The 17359-nt window shown below is 47.9% G+C and overlaps 1 protein-coding gene across 1 annotated transcript in view; it reads left to right on the forward strand.

The window, feature by feature from the left end:
* ARHGEF9 (Cdc42 guanine nucleotide exchange factor (GEF) 9) overlaps positions 1-17359 on the forward strand; it is a 55515-nt gene that overhangs the window by 25226 nt on the left and 12930 nt on the right. Inside the window, exon 6 of the mRNA XM_010184869.1 lies at positions 5653-5784. Coding sequence (XP_010183171.1) covers positions 5653-5784 — 132 coding nt within the window. The remainder of the gene's footprint in view (positions 1-5652; positions 5785-17359) is intronic.

Here is a 17359-nt window from a genome sequence, read left to right on the forward strand (position 1 = left end):
TCTTTATCTCCATCTTATCCTCAGGAACTTGCCAAATCATTCTTCCAGGCTTTTTTAAACTATTCCAAAGTTTAAGCGCAATATTGCAGCAGCATCCCTCGGCTTCTCATAATATAGCAAAGCCTGCTGTTGCTATGGCTCAGAGATCTGATGGGAATAGAGCTGCTGCCCCTATTCAGAGGAGAACACCCTTTTGCCATTTTTGTTCTGTGTTTTGGATCAAGAAGGGTCATAGAGTTGTGATGAGAACACCAGAGGGTGAGGGCTGGGTCCAGCAGAGGGCTCCACTGCTTGGTTCTCTCCTCTAAAGTAACTTCTGAACCATCAGATCCAGCCCCCATTTCACACATGTCCTTGCAGTGGGCAGAAGGATGCACAGAACCCCAGAATACTCAGAAGTTAACTATAATATAATGCAGGAAGAGAGTGGGAGAAGTCAGAAGCAATGCCAGCCGCTTCGATCTGTCCTGGATCTCTCTTTAGACATTGCAGACCCAAGCTGCCAACCTCCAGAAACCCCACTCAGCAGATCTTGATCTACAGGACGTGTCTTCCCGGACATAGACCACCGGAGTTGATTTCTTACCCACCAAGTACAAGAAAGCAGGAACGGGAAGAAAAAAATACCAGTCCAGTCTTTTTTCACCAGAAATCTGGCCAGGGCACAAGGCAGGAATAATCCCTACTTCCCACCCTATGTTGCATGTGGTGAATTATTTCAGCAGCAACCAAGGTTGTGTTTAGGCACGTTGAAATCTTAGACCTGGAGAAATGTCTGCTTTTCCTCAGCATCTCTCGACTAAAGATGTTGAGTCTCCGATTTGAAATTGCATTTTCATTTCTAAACTTACCTGTGTTTTGTGATGAGATGTTGGGAAGAGGTGTTTAAAGAAGAAGAAAAAATCTAAACGACACAAAAAATATTTAGTGAGAGAATATTTGAAGCGCCCCTGTATACAAAGCATATGCACATATTTTCCTGCAAGGAGAGGGTGTTATTGGGAATATGTCCATACTGCTGGGCCTAAAGCAAATAGAAAAAGTAGGGGAGATGTCCTAGCTAATTTTACTGAATCGCATGGAGTCGTGCCTGTGTGTTTCAGGAATCGTCTTTATCCCTCAAGATTTTCTGCGTGGCTCTGTGAAGGTGAATTTCAGGCTCAGCATTTAAAAAATGTGATGTCCTTCAGTTAACCAAGGCCGAATACTTTTTCTCCAAGGAGTCCCATAACCAGGGTCTGTCTGATGGTTTAAACTGCGAATGGGACCAGGGAAGGGTGGCCTGACTCCAGTGGCAGTTGATGATGGTGCAGTGGCCACCAAAGTGTGAAGCCTTAGGGAATTTTTGGCAGCTTTGTACAAGAAATGACAGAACAGAATCTTAAGGGAAGGTCCTGATCTCACTGACTTCTGTAAATTAGCAATAATCCCAGTCACTTTGAAATGCATTCATGTATCATTCCTAGGAGCGTGGTCTTGACTGAAAAGCCTAGGTTGAACTGCTGCCATGTATGACTCACATCTTTGTTTTGTAACCTGAATTTCCAGTATATAAACAGACCTGGAGAGGTGCTGCCCCTGCCTACACCGAATTCTCCAGTGCCTTTTGTCCTTTCCGTTGTTAATGGCGCAGAATGTAGGGCTTCCACCACCTCCCGCCGAGACCTTTCAATGCCTGAGAGCTCTCCTTGTTATGAAGTGTTTCCTGATGTTCAACCTCTAGTTCCCTCCGCTCAGCGTCATCCCCTTGCTTGGAGTGAAACACCCTCAGATCAAAACAGTGACATTTAAAGGCAGGCAGGGGAAACCGGCACACAAAGTTGGCTGGCGCGGGTTCAGGGCAGCCTGGAAAGTCTCCTCCGGATCAGACTTCAAACAGCCAACAGAGCCCATCCTAGGCAGCCTCTATGGTCCCTTCTTGTGCTCTTGCCCCCCACAGGGGAGTTACAGCTCTCAAAGGTTAGTGGGGAATATACAGCTCTCTACGCACACAGCAGTACTAGGAAGAGGTTATTTCCACAACGCCCATCAACATTTCTACATCCTTGCAGGCCCCGGGCTGGGCAGTGCTGTGTTTGCAGACACACAAATGCTGCCAAGCCACTTACCCTCTCCTTCCTTTCAGGGTTTTCTCAGAGGAGGGAGGCAAGGCGGCACCCGTTCCCTGGGAGGGGATCGATGGAGGTCCCTGAGCCAGTGGCAGGTTATTTGGCACAGGAGGGAGCCTTGCTTATCAGCCTGGATTAGTTTTAACTTGCTATTTAACAGATTACTTTGGGTTTTGTAGATACTTAGATATTTCTACCAAATATTCCCATGGGTTGCCACTTTGGCAGGTTTCAAGAGTATTACATTTACAGCAAGGGAAAAAATATATATAATTGAGAAATACAATGAACACTGTCCTTTTAAATTTCTTCCCATTCTTGTTAGTTACGAGGCCTTTAAATCAAGACTCTGTGCCCTTAGTTATGTAATATAGAATGGTTGGCCTCAGTGTAATGTTACGTTATTGAATCCAAGAACGACTTGGAAAACAAAGATGCATGCAACCACCAAGTGAGGACAGCCTGATGAGAAATCCTCCTGGGGAAAATATCGCATCAGGGACTGAAACAGATCCTTCTTTTTTTTTTTTCCCCTTTTTTTTTTTTTTTAATTTCCCAGCAACAGAAGGTATCGAAAAACGAGGCTGATAAAAAGGACAACATATCTCTGGCTTTCCTTTTTCTGATCTCTCTGTAGCCCAGAGTGCTAATCAGGCTGTCAGTCTCTAATTAAAGAACAGCAGTGTCAGGCAGAGGAGAGCCCTGCTCGCTGCGTGTTTACTCGTTCAGTGGCCAGGAGCTGTGTCGGGAGGTGGGCACAGGGGCGCAGATCCTGATGAGCGTTTCTGAGCCCGAGGCAGCGTCTGCCCAGGGGTTGCTCATGGGCAGGAGGAGCTGTAATGTGCTGCAGCTCGCAGTGCCGTGCCCATCTGTGTTAGAAAATCATCGTATCATCGAGGTTGGAAAAGCCCCCTAAGATCATCAAGTCCAACCATAAACCCAGCCCACCATGCCCACTAAACCATCTCCCCTAGTGCCACATCCACACGTTTTTTGAACACCGCCAGGGATGGTGTTATGTTGGTGCTCCCAACAGCTTTTCTTTCATCGCATGAGTGAAAACCCTTTGGTTCCTCCCAGTTGCTCATGACAGAAAGTGGTGTCACCCATAGCATAACTGGGGAGCTGGTGACCGACATCTTTCCATAGCAGCAGCAGGACAAGCACTGACCCTTTGCTGCAGCAGCCTTAGGACTTGATGTGTCATGGCAGCACTGCAAGCTTGAGGGAGCATGAAGCACACGTCCAGCCTAGATCTGAGTGACCTCCTGCTCCCATTACTGCCCACTGAGTAACTGGGCTCTGCCTGGGACTGCAGGAAGGAGCCAGCTTGCTTTTTCCTGCCCTTCATGTGCAGCAGGATGCACAGTGCAAACCCTTGATGCAGGCTGGAGAGGGCTGAGGTTTTTATTATAGGCTTACCGGGTAATTCAGGTTGGAAGAGGACTCAGGAGGGCATCCAGGCTTCTCTTGGCTGTTTCTCTGGCAGTGCCTCCGCACTGGTTCGTGGCTGCAGCAGCCGGGGCTTGAGGAACCAGCAGGGCCATGGAGATGCTGCTCCTAGGGACTGGGGGCTGGCCAGCCATCTGCTAGTCTGAAACTGTTTGCAATATCTATTTTCATACTGGTTAACCCAGCACTGGAAACGATCTATTTCTAGCCTATAGACTGCATGTATAAACTGTTTTCCCAACACAAACAATGCAATATAAATTCCATCATTTCAGATCTGGATTTTGTTGGTTTATATTGCTTGCAGGGACCACGCAGTTTGGACTCAGCTAATCAAGTAGAAGTGTTTACAGAGTCCTCTGCATGTCCTCAGGCTTGAAGCTACCACAGGAGTAAAAGACAAAACTGCCTTCCTATTTTTAGCAGCCAGCCTTTTCTGGGCTCGCCCCCTCTCGTAAAAGCTCCTGTCCATAGGCTCGCTGAATATTCTGTGTATAAGCTCATGTTTAGCCAGGAAAGCCCACCATTTCTGGAAATGATGGTTTTTTTACAAAGACTTCTTGTGCAAGGGCTTGTGTTTACCTGAGCTGTCCTCAGTTTCTGGCCAGGAGCTGAACTGGGACCCTGTCACCATGCTCCTGAGACGCTGCAAGATGCAGAGCCCATCTCTTCTGCAAGCGACCTCTGCGTCCCCGGGAATTTATCCCTAATTAGGCCTTCAGATACCGCAGCCGCAGAAGCGAGATAAAGAGGTGGATAAATACCTTGCTAAGGCGATTTGAAAGGCTGTGCTGCAGCATGATGATGCAGCGACTTAATGAAGTTGCTGTTGTCACAGGGCCCAGGGACTCAGGCAGTTGCTCACAATCAATGCAGAGAGGTTAATTACACATTTACCTGAACAGCAGTCTGAAATCCTCACCGAGAAATTAGGAGTGAGGGTGACTCTTGGTTGCTTTGGCACCTACAAGTATAAGCAGTACCAGAAAAGCAGGGCTGTCTGGATGCCCCCTGTAGCTGGCTGAACCTTTACAAGCTGTCTGCTGAGATTTTGTGATGGTCTTGTCCCAGAATTCAGTTCTAGTTTGGTATCAGAGCCAGAACTGCACTGGTTTCAGAGCTGAGAAGGAAATAAAAGCTTTTCTCTCGCTCTCTCTTCAATCCCGCTCCTTACCTTTTAGTTTAAATCATCCTGATGCCTTCTGTGGCATTGCAGAGTGAGAGGGACACCGAGATGCCCACAGGGCAGGTGGTGGTGAATTCACCCATTTTTAATAAATAGATTTTAATTAACTTTTTAAAAAGTCCAGCTCATCCCAATTAGCGGAGGGTGACTGCATTTGTTCTCTCGGAGAGTGGGAGAGCCAGCGCTGTGTTTTCAAGACCATCTGCTTATGAATCCTTACAAAAAATGGGAGAGGAAAACAAGCATTAGCTGGAGGCAGAGGAAGGGTGAGGGCAGGGAGACCTTGCCAAATGGGGGGGCTGGCGTGGTCCTGACAGGTTTTTGGAGCTGGGGAGCTCTAACGAGCTATGGGAGAAGGGACTGTAATTGCCTGGATGAGTGGGAAGAGATGCTTCGATCTGGAGGGGGAAGTTTTGGCAGCCTTACAGGTAGGGAGTTGATATCCCAGCATAGATGGCTTTGGTGGGAGATTTCAGGAAGGGAATTGCTTTGGGATGCTGTTTTAAAGGAAGGAGGTGCCAGGGAATTTGCTGCCCTGAATGCAGAGGAGCTCTGCTCTCGGGATGCCACTGATACCTGCAGCGAGATCCAGGGTCTGGGGTCCGTGGAGAGGGGGGGATGGGGACAGTGTCTGGAGCTGCAGTTCTGCTGTGTCCTCCCTCGTTGCAACGTGAACCATTATGACCACACTGCGAGTGTCCACGCTCACTTCATTTCTTTCCCGTCCTTCAGCATGATCCCCTATCTCCATTTTCTGGTCTGAATTCAGATGGGGCAGCCTTGAGAGCTGCAGAAGGGCCAAAATCTTGTTTAATTCCTGCTCCTCCCCATCCTGCAAAGAGAAACAGATGCAGTGCCCTGGCTGGGAGCAGTGGTTCACTCGACCTCCTTCTCTGTGCCCTCTAGGGAGACGATATCTTGGATCGCAGCTCAGAGCTGATCTACACGGGAGAGATGTCCTGGATTTACCAGCCTTATGGACGGAACCAGCAGCGCGTTTTCTTTCTCTTTGATCACCAGATGGTTCTCTGCAAGAAGGTAAGGTCGGCCAGGGAGAAAGCAGCACGGCTAAGGACAGGCTTGCCAGTCCAAAGCGGTTTTTAGGACAAGGTGGCTGTTTGCTACACGTGCAGAAGAGGACACAGCACTGAGAAAGGGCAACCCACACGCTAGAAATACTGACTTGCAGGTTGGTGAGTATGCTGTGATAGAGGGATTTTTATAGCAAATCCAGCCTCCACTTGTTCATTTCATGCCTTTTTCCCATGTGCCCCTTGTTTGGCTCGCTGCCTCACTTCTACTTTTGGGTTTTGGCTGCAGTATATGATCTGGGATTAGATAGCCCTCGAATTTCTTTATGAACTGTGAGGCCTGGCACTTGGGCAGACAACTCTGTTACTGCATTCAAATTATAATCACTGTCTTTTGAAGAGATATCAGGCAGCAGCCTGGTCTGTAGCAGGGTATCTGTGCTGCCACTCGGTGCAGTGCATTTTATCCTTACGTATCCTTACGTTTCATCTTGTGGAGCTGTGGTGCTGGTTTTCATAAGGCATATCTCTGCCATGAAACCCATCTTGAAGGTGGAGAAAGGCAGTGAAGAATGCTGATGCTCATGTTTTGTGGCATTAATAGCAGCAGTTGAACTGAGTTTTGGAGCAACTGCGTTAAGCAGCAGCATCACAGCTGTATTGCTGCATCCTGCTAAGGTGAGCCCAGCTCATCACCACCACAACTGGTCCAAGGGAGGTGACAGATCTCGTAAGTCCTGGGTGCCTCCAGACCAGCATTCATTGGCATTTTCATGCAGATACACGGGTAACTGTGCAGAGGGAGTCCCCTGTACCCGCTTCAGGTGGGACATCTCTGGCCAAACGCACCAGGGCTGTGTCCCTGTCACATCTCATGTGCTAAAGAAGGGTTGAGTGAACCCTCCGAGGAGCACCCTACCGCCACGGGGAGCAGCGTGGGTGGGGGTGTGGGTGGCTTCTGACTCACTGCAGCATCACTGCCCGGTGCGCAGAGCTGCAGCCTGTGTGGTTCAGTGGGTGGCACTTTCTTCTCCTGAGTCATGGTTGACTGAAATTTTGCCTTCTGGAATGTGTGTGCTTATTTTTCCCCTCCTCGTTGCTGAGTCTTTTACTTTTTTCTTGCCTCTGAAAAATAATAAAAGCCCACCACAGAGCAACAGCAACCAAGTCAGATGTTCAGAGAGCTGTCAAAATGAGTCTGGAAGTACTCAGCTGGGTTTAATTTTTAATCTTGACCTCCTACACTTTGACTGTGACCCTGAATTTCCGATGCATAGGGCAGCAACCAGTTTGGCTTGTGAGGTATCGAGCATTCCTTTAATGCCTGGGAAGATCAGAGCTGGGATTTCCATGGTCATCGGTGTGACCAGAGGACGTTCAGCAACTCACGGAGGTCTGCAGGGGCTCGGAGGGTTGTGTCAGTGTGCAAACAGCGCTGGTGTGACACTGTCCTCTCTGTACGCAGAGGGTGTTCTGCAGTGTGTGTGTGGCAGTGCTGCACAAGAGAGGCCTGCACAGGAAAACACACTACCAAGAATTCCCAGATTTCTGTTTCCTTCTGCTCTGTCCGTTGTTGCCTGTGCCTAAGGGATCAGGGCTGTTGGCTATGGTGGTATTTCAGTATCCAGCTATCTGCTTTCTGCAGCAGTGAACATATTCCCTAACAAACCCCTTCTGCTTTGAACATGACCTACTTTTCCAGCAGCTTTGCCATCTCCTGTTGATGTCTGAAAATGTTTCAAGGTTGTGGAACAGCCTTTTTTGGTTGAACATCTGGCCAAGACATTCCTGTGAGGGAGGAAACCTCTCAGGGTGATTCTTCTGGACATATCCCCGAGGTGTTCCCTGTGTTAATGCCTGCAGGAGATCAGTAACACCGGGCCAGCCATCGGACAAACAGGAGCTTGCTGATCAGTACTCACTCTATTAGTTGTTCCCAAACATTTTGAGCAAGGTTTCAGCATCTGCCTGGCCTTTTGAAACCGTGGGTGTCCACAGATGTCTGCAAGTTGGAATCACCCCCTTGTACTCTATTGCTCACCTTTCTCATCATGGTGATGTGCGGCTCTGCAGGTGGTTGAGAGGGACTGGAAGCTGCTCTTTGAACGTGAATATCCTTGGTGTTTTCCCACCTGTTGCATCTCAAAGGATTTTTCCAAGGGCTTTTTTGAAGTGAGCCAAGCCAAGGGTCTGTCTCTGCAAACGGGCAGCTGGGTGACTGCCTGAGTGATGGTTTGTTTGTGTGCAAAGCAGCAGATATTGGTGAGGTCATTAATATCACTATATTGAACTGTATGGCTGTATTAATGTGACTGTAATGAACAGTCACTGATACAGTTCATCTGTTGGGAAAGGAGTGGTGGCACTGGTGGGATCCAGGGGCAGAGCTCAGCCCCTTCCCTGGCTGCCAGTGTCAGTTCCCATGCCTTGACAGAGAAATCCCAAATTTCCATGACCACCACGTCTTGGATAACTGACCGGACTTCAGACAGATACCGGGTTTGGGAAAATGAGTATTGAGAAAGGGCTGCATTCGAATGCACTTGACAGATGTTTTCTCCACCAGTGTGGGTATGTTTAAGTCTTCTTCCAAGCAGGAAACTTGCACTAAGGTTTACAAGGGCTGCATGAATACGAGCGGTAGCAGGAGGTGGAGAAGCTGACGCTGTGTCCGCCAGCTTTCCTTTCTGGCAACCAGCTTGCAAAGCAACTTGTGTGAGGAAATTTTCACTAATGAAATTGTTTTCTGGGCTTGACAAGTAAGTCTCTTTGGCTCAGATTCTGCCACCAGAGACAGCACTGGTCACTGCCTGATATCACCACTGGGTTATTTTCTGGTGCTAGAAAGTGAGAGGGTTCAGTATTCAGTCAACTGAGTATGTGGATGTAGGCTGGTGCTGCAGGACATTTCCAGAACCTGTGTGCAGAGAGGAGCACTGGGTTGGCGTGGATGTCTGCGGTTCCTGATCAGGAGCTGCTGGCAGAGCTCCTGATGTAGATTCTCTTCTCAAAGCTGGGTGACTTTCAGCCATCGGATTAACGTCAAACTGTCCTTAGGAGTTTTCCGCCTGTGCCTCCTGAGCCAGTGGCTGGGCCATTGCAGTAGGCTCGAGGACAGAGCGGGGCTTTCTGCAGAAGAGGCTGGCGGGTGGTTACTCTGATGCAGAAATGCCTTTTGGAAAGGAAGAAGGGAATAAGCTGTGTAGGAAGCAAGCACTGGCCTCAGCTTTACTCACCATATGTCTATAACTGGAGAAGAAGAGCCATATTCCAGTCTGCTAAGTGTAATTACCAAGAAATGAAGTCAATCCTTGATGATCATAGCATTAAAAGACGTTGCCTTAAAGGCACAGTGTCTGCTTTTTGTATCATTCTGAAGTTGAGAGAGTTTGACACAGAGATGCTTTAAATTTGCAAATCACGGTACTTAACATCCAGGACCGTGACACACAGCATTAATTATGATCGTAGCTCGTTACGTTGGGGGATGCTCGAGGTGCTTATCATGTAATGGTTGAGGATCTCCTTTTTCCCATTCTGGGTAATGGTTTGGATTTCTCCAACTGGCCCGCGAGTGCTGTGGCATTAGGCTGGACAGGACAGAACGAAGTATGAAGGGTTAACAGGGTTTCTGCACCAAATTACGCTTTTCTTTCCCCAGTAGTTGAGCAGTCCTTGATGGGGCTCCGTGTTTAGTGTTTCTTGACAGCGCAGAAAGATCAGTGACTGCACGAAGCACATTTGGTTTTCATTTGCACTTTTTATGTGTCTCTTGTAATCAAGAGGCAATGCAAGCTCCAGCTTGGGGTTTATTGCTGTTGCTGTCTTCCCTTGAGCTCCTGGAGCAAAGCAGGTTGGATGAGGAGCAAAATGAGACCGGTTTAATAGCAATAGCCAGACAGCCAGCCCGAAATAACTGTGCTCCAGGAGAGAGGTTAAATAAAATAATGCTGTCAAACTCCATTGCAGTTTGAGTTTCCAAATGAGGAGATAAAAGAGACATTTTGGAGCCCTTTTAGTGTATGAAGGTCTGGTTCCCACATCGCTTTGGTTAAAAACATCGAGGTAATCTCTGCACCAAAACAACAGCCTTGCTTTTTTTATTGCAGGCTCAAGAGCTCTCGCAGGGCTCGCTGAAAATCTTGTTTGCAAACACAGAGCAGTGCTGGGGCCATTCTGATGACTTCAAGTGGGTTTTTGACCCCCAAGGAACACTGTTTGGCTTTCACAGCACCTCCACCCCTTCTTCTTCCCTCCCAGTAACGCAGGTCCCCATGCAATGCCGTGTTTCAGGGCAGGCATTGGTAGAGCATGGCAAGGGAGTTTGATTCGTGGCTAGCAGGCGGCTGAACACGAAGATCCCAGCAATTGACAGGACTGATATTAAAGACAGGAAGGAAGTGCTTTAGCTTTCAGATCTGGCATTTGAAGAAAGGAAAGTTCACTGCACGGTGTGTGATGGCAGAGAGGTTGAGCGCAGGCACCAGGGATGTCGCTGGAGCACAGGAGGGGCAGGAGCAAAGCACCAGGGGCAGCCAGAGAAGGCAGCTGAAGGGGAGCAGGAGGAGGATTTAGCTTGTGAGCTCCTAATTCAGCGGTAAAATCCAGAAAGGGTGGAATTTCGAGTCCTTCACCATCTGTGTTTTGTTCTCTGGACAGGGAACAGGTTTAGCCCACTCATACGGCCATAGAGTTATGCAAGATGCTGTACAATGTACTCTGTGCCTAATTTATCACTCCTGTAATTGCAGTGGGTATAAATTGGGCCCACACGTGAAACCTCAAGAGCCGAAAATCCAACCCCCTCCTGCTATGGCCTTTCTGCAGCACAGCTTTAAGCCCCTGGGAGCAAAGTGGAGAGAGCAGAGCGGCCGAATGACGTTTCTGCAGCAGGGTTTCCCATCCCTTCCTGTTACTAATGCTTTGGAAGTGCTCTCGCCCTCGCCTCGCTGCTTCACAGCCAATGTGACCAGGCTTGGGGTGGAGCAAGGCATCAGAATGCCACTGATACTCCACTAAATACGCCCAACAAAAACAGCATTTCCACATAGATGTCCTCCCCCCTCGGATCCCACACTGCAGCTCTGTGGCGCTGGCACGGATGGATCAAACGGCTCTTTCCAAACTCAGGAGGCAGACACTGCTGAATAATTTGGCAGGAATCTGGCGGCCTCCCCAGCACAGCTGTCCTTGTGCACGGAGGAGTTACGTAAAGCGATATCGCAGTGATTTCGGCTCCTTTCATCCCATGGCGGCCCCTGGGGAAACGCAAACAAACAGTTTAGCAAACTTAGCAGCATGGCAGGGCAGAGGCGATCCAGGAGGTTCCTGGATGTGTGGATCATCACTTCCCCTCCAAGCGACAGAGGAGGCACCGAGGAGAGGTGCTGGGCTTTGTTCTCCCCACTAAAGAGGGGCTGGTGGGGAAGGTGAAGCTCAAGGGTGGCCTTGCCCTGTCACCATGCAGTGACCATGAAGCGGCAGAGCTCAGGGAGGATGCACAGCAAGATCACTGCCCTGGGCTTCAGGAGAGCAGACTTTGGCCTTTTCAGGGCTCCTCTCAGTAGAGAGCCATGGGATAAAGCCCTGGGGGAAAGAGGGGCCCAAAAAAGTTGGTCAGTGTTCAAGGATCACCTCCTCCAAGTTCAGGAGTGATGCATCCCATTTGGATGGTCTCCTTTGGACAGAAGAGGGGCCCAGTTTTGGTCCAGGGTGGTCGATGAGAGCGGTGCGTAACTGTCTTGTTTTAAAAACCAGCCCGCAGTCAAGTTAAGTTAAATGAATGATTGCTATGGAAAATTGTGTCCTTGGTGTTCATGAAAAGCAAGCTGGGCTGCTTACTTCAAAGGGTCACTTTAAGGTAAATTAGGTTTTAAAAATGTAGGCTCTAAATCTTTTTTTAAAAAGCCAAAGAATGTTGAAAGCCCTTATGACTAAAGATACCCAAAGACATGGCAAAGTGGCAGCGTGCCATGCTCTCATTGCTCACGGCAGACTGGGCAGAGTGAAGATCAAGAGCGGGCAGGCAGGAAAATCAGGACAAATTTCAGGAGTAAATGGAAGAACTCTGCTCTCTCCCTCTGCTTCTTCCGTTCTGCTCTGCACTCACTGCCTAGGTCAAGGGTAACCTTGCACCCTGGTGCAAAGACAACTCAGCCTTTTCCAAGCCGCGGGTTGGTGTTTGCTTGCAGTTATCATGGACCCTGGTTTAGTCTTTTCCCGATTTCAGTCTCAGCTCTTCACTATTCATCAACTGAACATCAGCTTTTCACCAAGTCATAGGGCTTGTCCCTAACCTGCTCTCTCTTCAGCCTCATCCCTGGATCCTCGCTCTCCTTTGGTACCTGGAGAACACAGCGTCTTCTGGGCAGAACCAGCCTGCAGGAGCCGCTGCTTTTATACTGAGCACACTGCTGCCTCGCTGTGTCTGTGTTATCATTCAATTATTCATTGTTCAGGTAAGCCCTGGCTTTGCACAGTGCAGCACTCCCGGCCTGCCAGCCCCACGTGTGCTTGCAAGGGCGGTTGCTTCACCCGTGACACTCCTTGCTCCAAGTCACTATCTCAGGTAGGGAGGAGTGAGGGGAGAAACCCCCCACACAACATGGTGTGGTCACTTGTGCTCCATGCAAGAGGAAAATAACCTCAGCAAACCTCTACTGGGATGATCGGTGTGAGCTGTGGTGGGGATGGCATGAGTCCCCAGCGGAAGAGCCACCATCGCGTGTGACTCAGGCCACCCTTGGCCTCACAGGAGGAACAAGGGATCTGGGCCGTGCTGCATCTGCTGCCTGCAGAGCCTCTGTCAGCCCCGGATCCCACAACATGTGTAGTGCTGAGCTGCTCTTACAGGGCTTGGAGCTGCTGGAGTTCCACCATCAAAGGCTCTCAATATGTTTGTCACAGATTACTGATTTACAGCTCCCGGATGCCCTGTAAAATAAGCAAATGTGATCCCGTTACAGAGCTGGGGAAGGACAGGGGGAGGAATTGTGTTTCAGCTGCAGGCCCACAGCCAAGCCCTGCCAGCCTCGGGACTTGTGCTTGGAAGTCCTGGCTGCATCTACGTACTCAGAGTGTGCAATTCCTCCTCAAGGCATTTAGAGAGGACTTTCCCATTGGAATATGCAGGGTTTGGGAGCCAGGAGGACCAATAACATGGGTGTGCAATGAGAAACTTGTAACAGATGATTCTGTGGTTGGCATCTTTTATATTGTCAGCTGTAAGAGGGATCTAATGACTCATGGCTGGAAATGGCTCTTTCTCCACTGGTGTTTTACAGTTGATTTGTTTTACGCATGAGAAATGGAGTGTGACCTAGCATAGCGTAAACCACAGAACTTGAAAAAAATGTGCCATCCTAAAATCATAGCCTTTGCTTAAGACCTCCCTGTCCATCTTTGCATGCCACCCACTAAGAACTAGATCAGAGGAGTTTCTGAAAGCAGGGAGATGTCTGCACGCAGAGCTGAGAGCAGCAACGTACCTGGGACACGCACCAGGCCCAGTCTTCTCCACTATCCTTTGATAGAGGGGAAAGTTTCCTCCTCGTGTGCTTGGTGCTGCTTAAGCCATTGAAGAGCTTTTAACTCCAGTGCCTTTTTGCAGTGGCCATGGATTGCCCAGGGAGATCGCCCTCCTTTGGTTAATGTTGTGTTTCCTCTGCAGCATCGCGAGAGGGTTGGACTCTGACAGGGTCTCACGCGACCACAGTGTGCGAAGGCAGAGCCTGGCACACATAGCTACGGTCTGGGGTGCTTCTGGCAGAAAAAAAGTGATTTATTAAAGCTAGAGAGCAGGAGGAGAAAGCAGTGCTAAGGACAAGGAGCAGTCAACTTAATAGTAAGATTTATTGAACAGCCTGATTTCTAGGTGCAGTCCTTTCTGCAGACAGTGATATCCACTGCAGTAATTTGGGGGTAGGTGCATTGTGGAAGCCACATCCCAGCTTCACATCTTCAGGTTTCCAAATAAAACTTCAGCCGTGGTTTCCTTATGATGGTTACAACTGAGATTTTTTTCTTTCGTGTGCAGCTAGAGCAAGTGGGATCATAGTGGGATGGTGACATGGGGAGATTCACATCAGAGCAGGAGCAAATGTCCGAGCAGGTGACAGGGACAGGTACATCCCCTGAGCACAGATGCTCCCACAGGCACGTGCCTCAGCCGTGAACCTTCCGACAGCGGGGCAGAGCAGAGCTGTGGTGGGTTTACGTCATCTGTCAAAACTTTGTTCTGTGCTCCCATCAAAAATTACTTTTATTGGCTTCATCTTTTCCCTGTGAATCCTTAGTACGCGTTACGTGAACAGACTGCAGAGCGTTATTCAGAAGCGCTTGATTAATCTCAGCTAGGGTAAGAAAAGGAAATCAGAAGCTGTAGGGTAAAACAAGATGATATTTAGACAAATAAGTGCAAATGCCCTAGATGCATCCATTTCCTTAAGAGTTGTGCAAGGCAATCCGGATGCTGTCAGCTGTGTTACTGCTCCTCGCTCTCTGTCCCCCTCTGTGCTTCTTCCGTGCCACCCTCCCGTCCGTGCTGATCCCCCTGCTCCCATCCCCATCGTCTCCTCCATCCGGCACCTTTCTCTTAGACATCCCCACACCCAGAGCAGGGGAGGACCCCAGGAGCGAGCTGTTCCCTTTGCCGGATTAACTGCACTCAGATCATCACTGATGGATGTTTGGTTAACCTTATTTTTTAAAACCTCCAAGGAATGCTGTCCCAAGAGTTCCCTGTTTTGTCTGTTGTAGTGTTTAACTACTCTTAGCGCTAGGAAGGGTTGGTTTTTTTCCAAGTATCTAATCCTATTCTCCCTTGTGGTAAACTAAGCCAAGCCACAATGAAAATGGAGAATAATTGATCACCACCCTCCTTGGAAGAGAAGCAGCTTTCACATACTGGAATACCAATAGCACATTCCCTTTTATTTATGTCCTTTCTAGATTAAACAACTCCATTTCTTTGGCCTTTCCCAAGTCTTTGTAAGTTTTTTTTGCACTTAGCTGATTTAACGACAAAAAATAGTCTTGTAGGACATTCAAAGCTGGAGAGTGTAACCCAGCTGGTCATCATCCTGGCTTAACCATGGACAGGATGATACCAGCATCTTCTCTGAATTTCCATTTTCTTGTCCTAAAAGCTCCCTAAAACAGGGGATTGGCCTTGTTTGCTGTACATCTCTTATGTAGCCCAGATTAATTCCTGAATTTTAGTGAAATCAATGACAGCATAAGCCAAGTGCATTTGCACGTGCTTCACTAAGGAGTTAAGTAGTATATGTTGTTCTTTAAGAGCTGTAGGAACATATGTGATAAAATATCCACGCATCAAATAATTATTATGCTTCCCATGCTGTGGGTGTTAAAATTTAGTCTATTAGGAAATAATATGTAGTTATTGAGTGTTGGCAAGAAGAGGGGAAGAAAGGAGAAGTGGTGGTAGGAACTGCATAGGCCATTAAAAATGGCATTATCTACTTACAGCTATGGATGGAACAACCTTTCTCAAAACCAGGTGTGTACAAAGTGGTTTCCATGCGCAGACACGTGCTGTTCACTGGGATGTTCATGTGCTCCACTAGTCTGTGAAAAATACAGGGTCTCTTGGAAATTTGGAGTATCGGTGCTGGAGTTATAGTCAGTGAGTGGGGACTGGGCCTTCTTCTGTGGGAGCCCAAAGGAAATGCAGTTGGCATGGGGCAGCGACCCATGCTCAGGTAACACAGGCATGGAGTTGCTCTGAGCTCTCTGCCTTTTCTGTACCTCTCTGAGTGGTTTTGTCTCTCTCCATGTCAGCACCTTCCTCTCCTCTGCCTCCTCGGCTCCAGGGGCTGTTTTTCCACCAGAAAGTCTCCACCAGGCTGGAGGCTGAGAGCTCTGGGCAGAGCGATGGGAGAAAAGAGGACTCATTTCTTCTGGAGTCATTACTGAAGTTTCTTCTCAAAATGAAAGTAGAAGTCACAGCAGGAGCTTTGCGTTTGTTGTCCCTCCATCCTTTACCCATGCGTGTGCTTAACGTTCAAGGACAAAAAGGCAGTGTTTCTTCATCGTGTGTTTTCTGCAGCCTTGATAGCCGAGCTTGTTCTTTCTCACTATCGCAGTCTCACCAATGATAATATTCTGTGGGGCCATTTTATTTCCAAAAGCACTTGTACGACTCCATTATCTCCTTGTTGCTCCTTCAGTAACTCCTAGGCAACACCGTGATCTGCACACCCAGCGCTCAGCAGCACCTGCAGAACTCGGCAGGAGCCTCGTGGGAGGCAGCGGTTGGAGGGGCAATGCATGGAGCAGTTCAGTCAGACACGGCCAAACCCCATGCATTGTCCTGGAAACACAAAGCTGCTAAAACATTCACTTAGCGTTAGCAGTTAAAAATAACTCCTAGTGTTTTCTAAATCAAAATGGGAGAGATAAGAGAAGGAAAAATGTCTTTAGTGTGTGTAAGAAAAAACCTGACGCACAGCGCCTTGTCTTTTCAGAGCCAGGTGAGAAGGAGGACTGTGATTATTTATTCTTGTAATACCTTTTATGAACGAATCTCTACATAATCATGAATATTGCATAGAAAAGTATGTTTGATGCCACTTCACCCATCTCACTCGTGAGGACAGGAAGTCTGTCCCCCAGCAGCAGTGGGAAGCAGAAAGGTTGCTGGTAAAGCTCATTTAAGGAGCACATCTTTTTGCCTGTGAGATTTGTTATCAAGTTGTTCTGAGAATGTGAGGGAGATAAATGCTGTTTCTAAGAACCAGTCCAAGACTCACATTTAAACATAGTGCACAGTGTTGATTTAATTGAACAGGTTTAGTGTGATACTCACAGCCTTTGCTCAGCTCTTCCCTGGACGCAGAGGATGAGGAAAGAAGCGATTTGTCAAGTTAGGACAAAACATAAGAGATTTTCTGTTGCATATTCAGCCTGAAATATCCTTCTCTTGTGTTTTGGACAGCATCACTACTCAAAGCCTACACACTCGAGGAAGATACTTGTACAATATGTTGGTTAGTGGAATTCCTGCCCCCACCACCAGAGGGAAGGGGCTGGGTTTTAAAGGCTACGAGCTTCTGGACAGTGCCCTGCCACAGGGTGGTTAACACTGGCTGGCAGCCCCATGAGCAAGTTTGCTAAAATAAAAAAAATTAGGATGTACGATTTATTTTCCATGATTGATGATTTGTTTAAAATGGTATCTACTGCTTGTCTTTTAAAAACCTTGCTACTAAATCTTATTTGAGTAAATAAATGCCGTACATTGATTTTACTTTTCCTCTTAAGTGAATCCTTTGACATAGCATTTATCTTTAGGGCACTCTCAAAAATCAAAAGGTATTTAAGTTAAATACTAAAAAATTAACAACAAAGACTGTTTTTCTTTTCCCTTTCCAACGTAGAGAAATGAGCTGTTGCTGAAAGAGAAGAGGCAGGAATAATCAATTTAGAAAGGAGATGGGGATGAACAGATTTGGTTGTAGAGGCTGGAAACATCAAGGAGGGAAAAAGAAATAAATTAAGCTGGAACAAGAGGTTAAAACCAGAGCGCAAAAAAAAACAAGGTACAGAGAGAGGTTAGAGGT

This window comes from Mesitornis unicolor, unplaced genomic scaffold (assembly GCF_000695765.1).
Source record: "Mesitornis unicolor isolate BGI_N332 unplaced genomic scaffold, ASM69576v1 scaffold17215, whole genome shotgun sequence".
Classification (NCBI taxonomy): Eukaryota; Metazoa; Chordata; class Aves; order Mesitornithiformes; family Mesitornithidae; genus Mesitornis; species Mesitornis unicolor.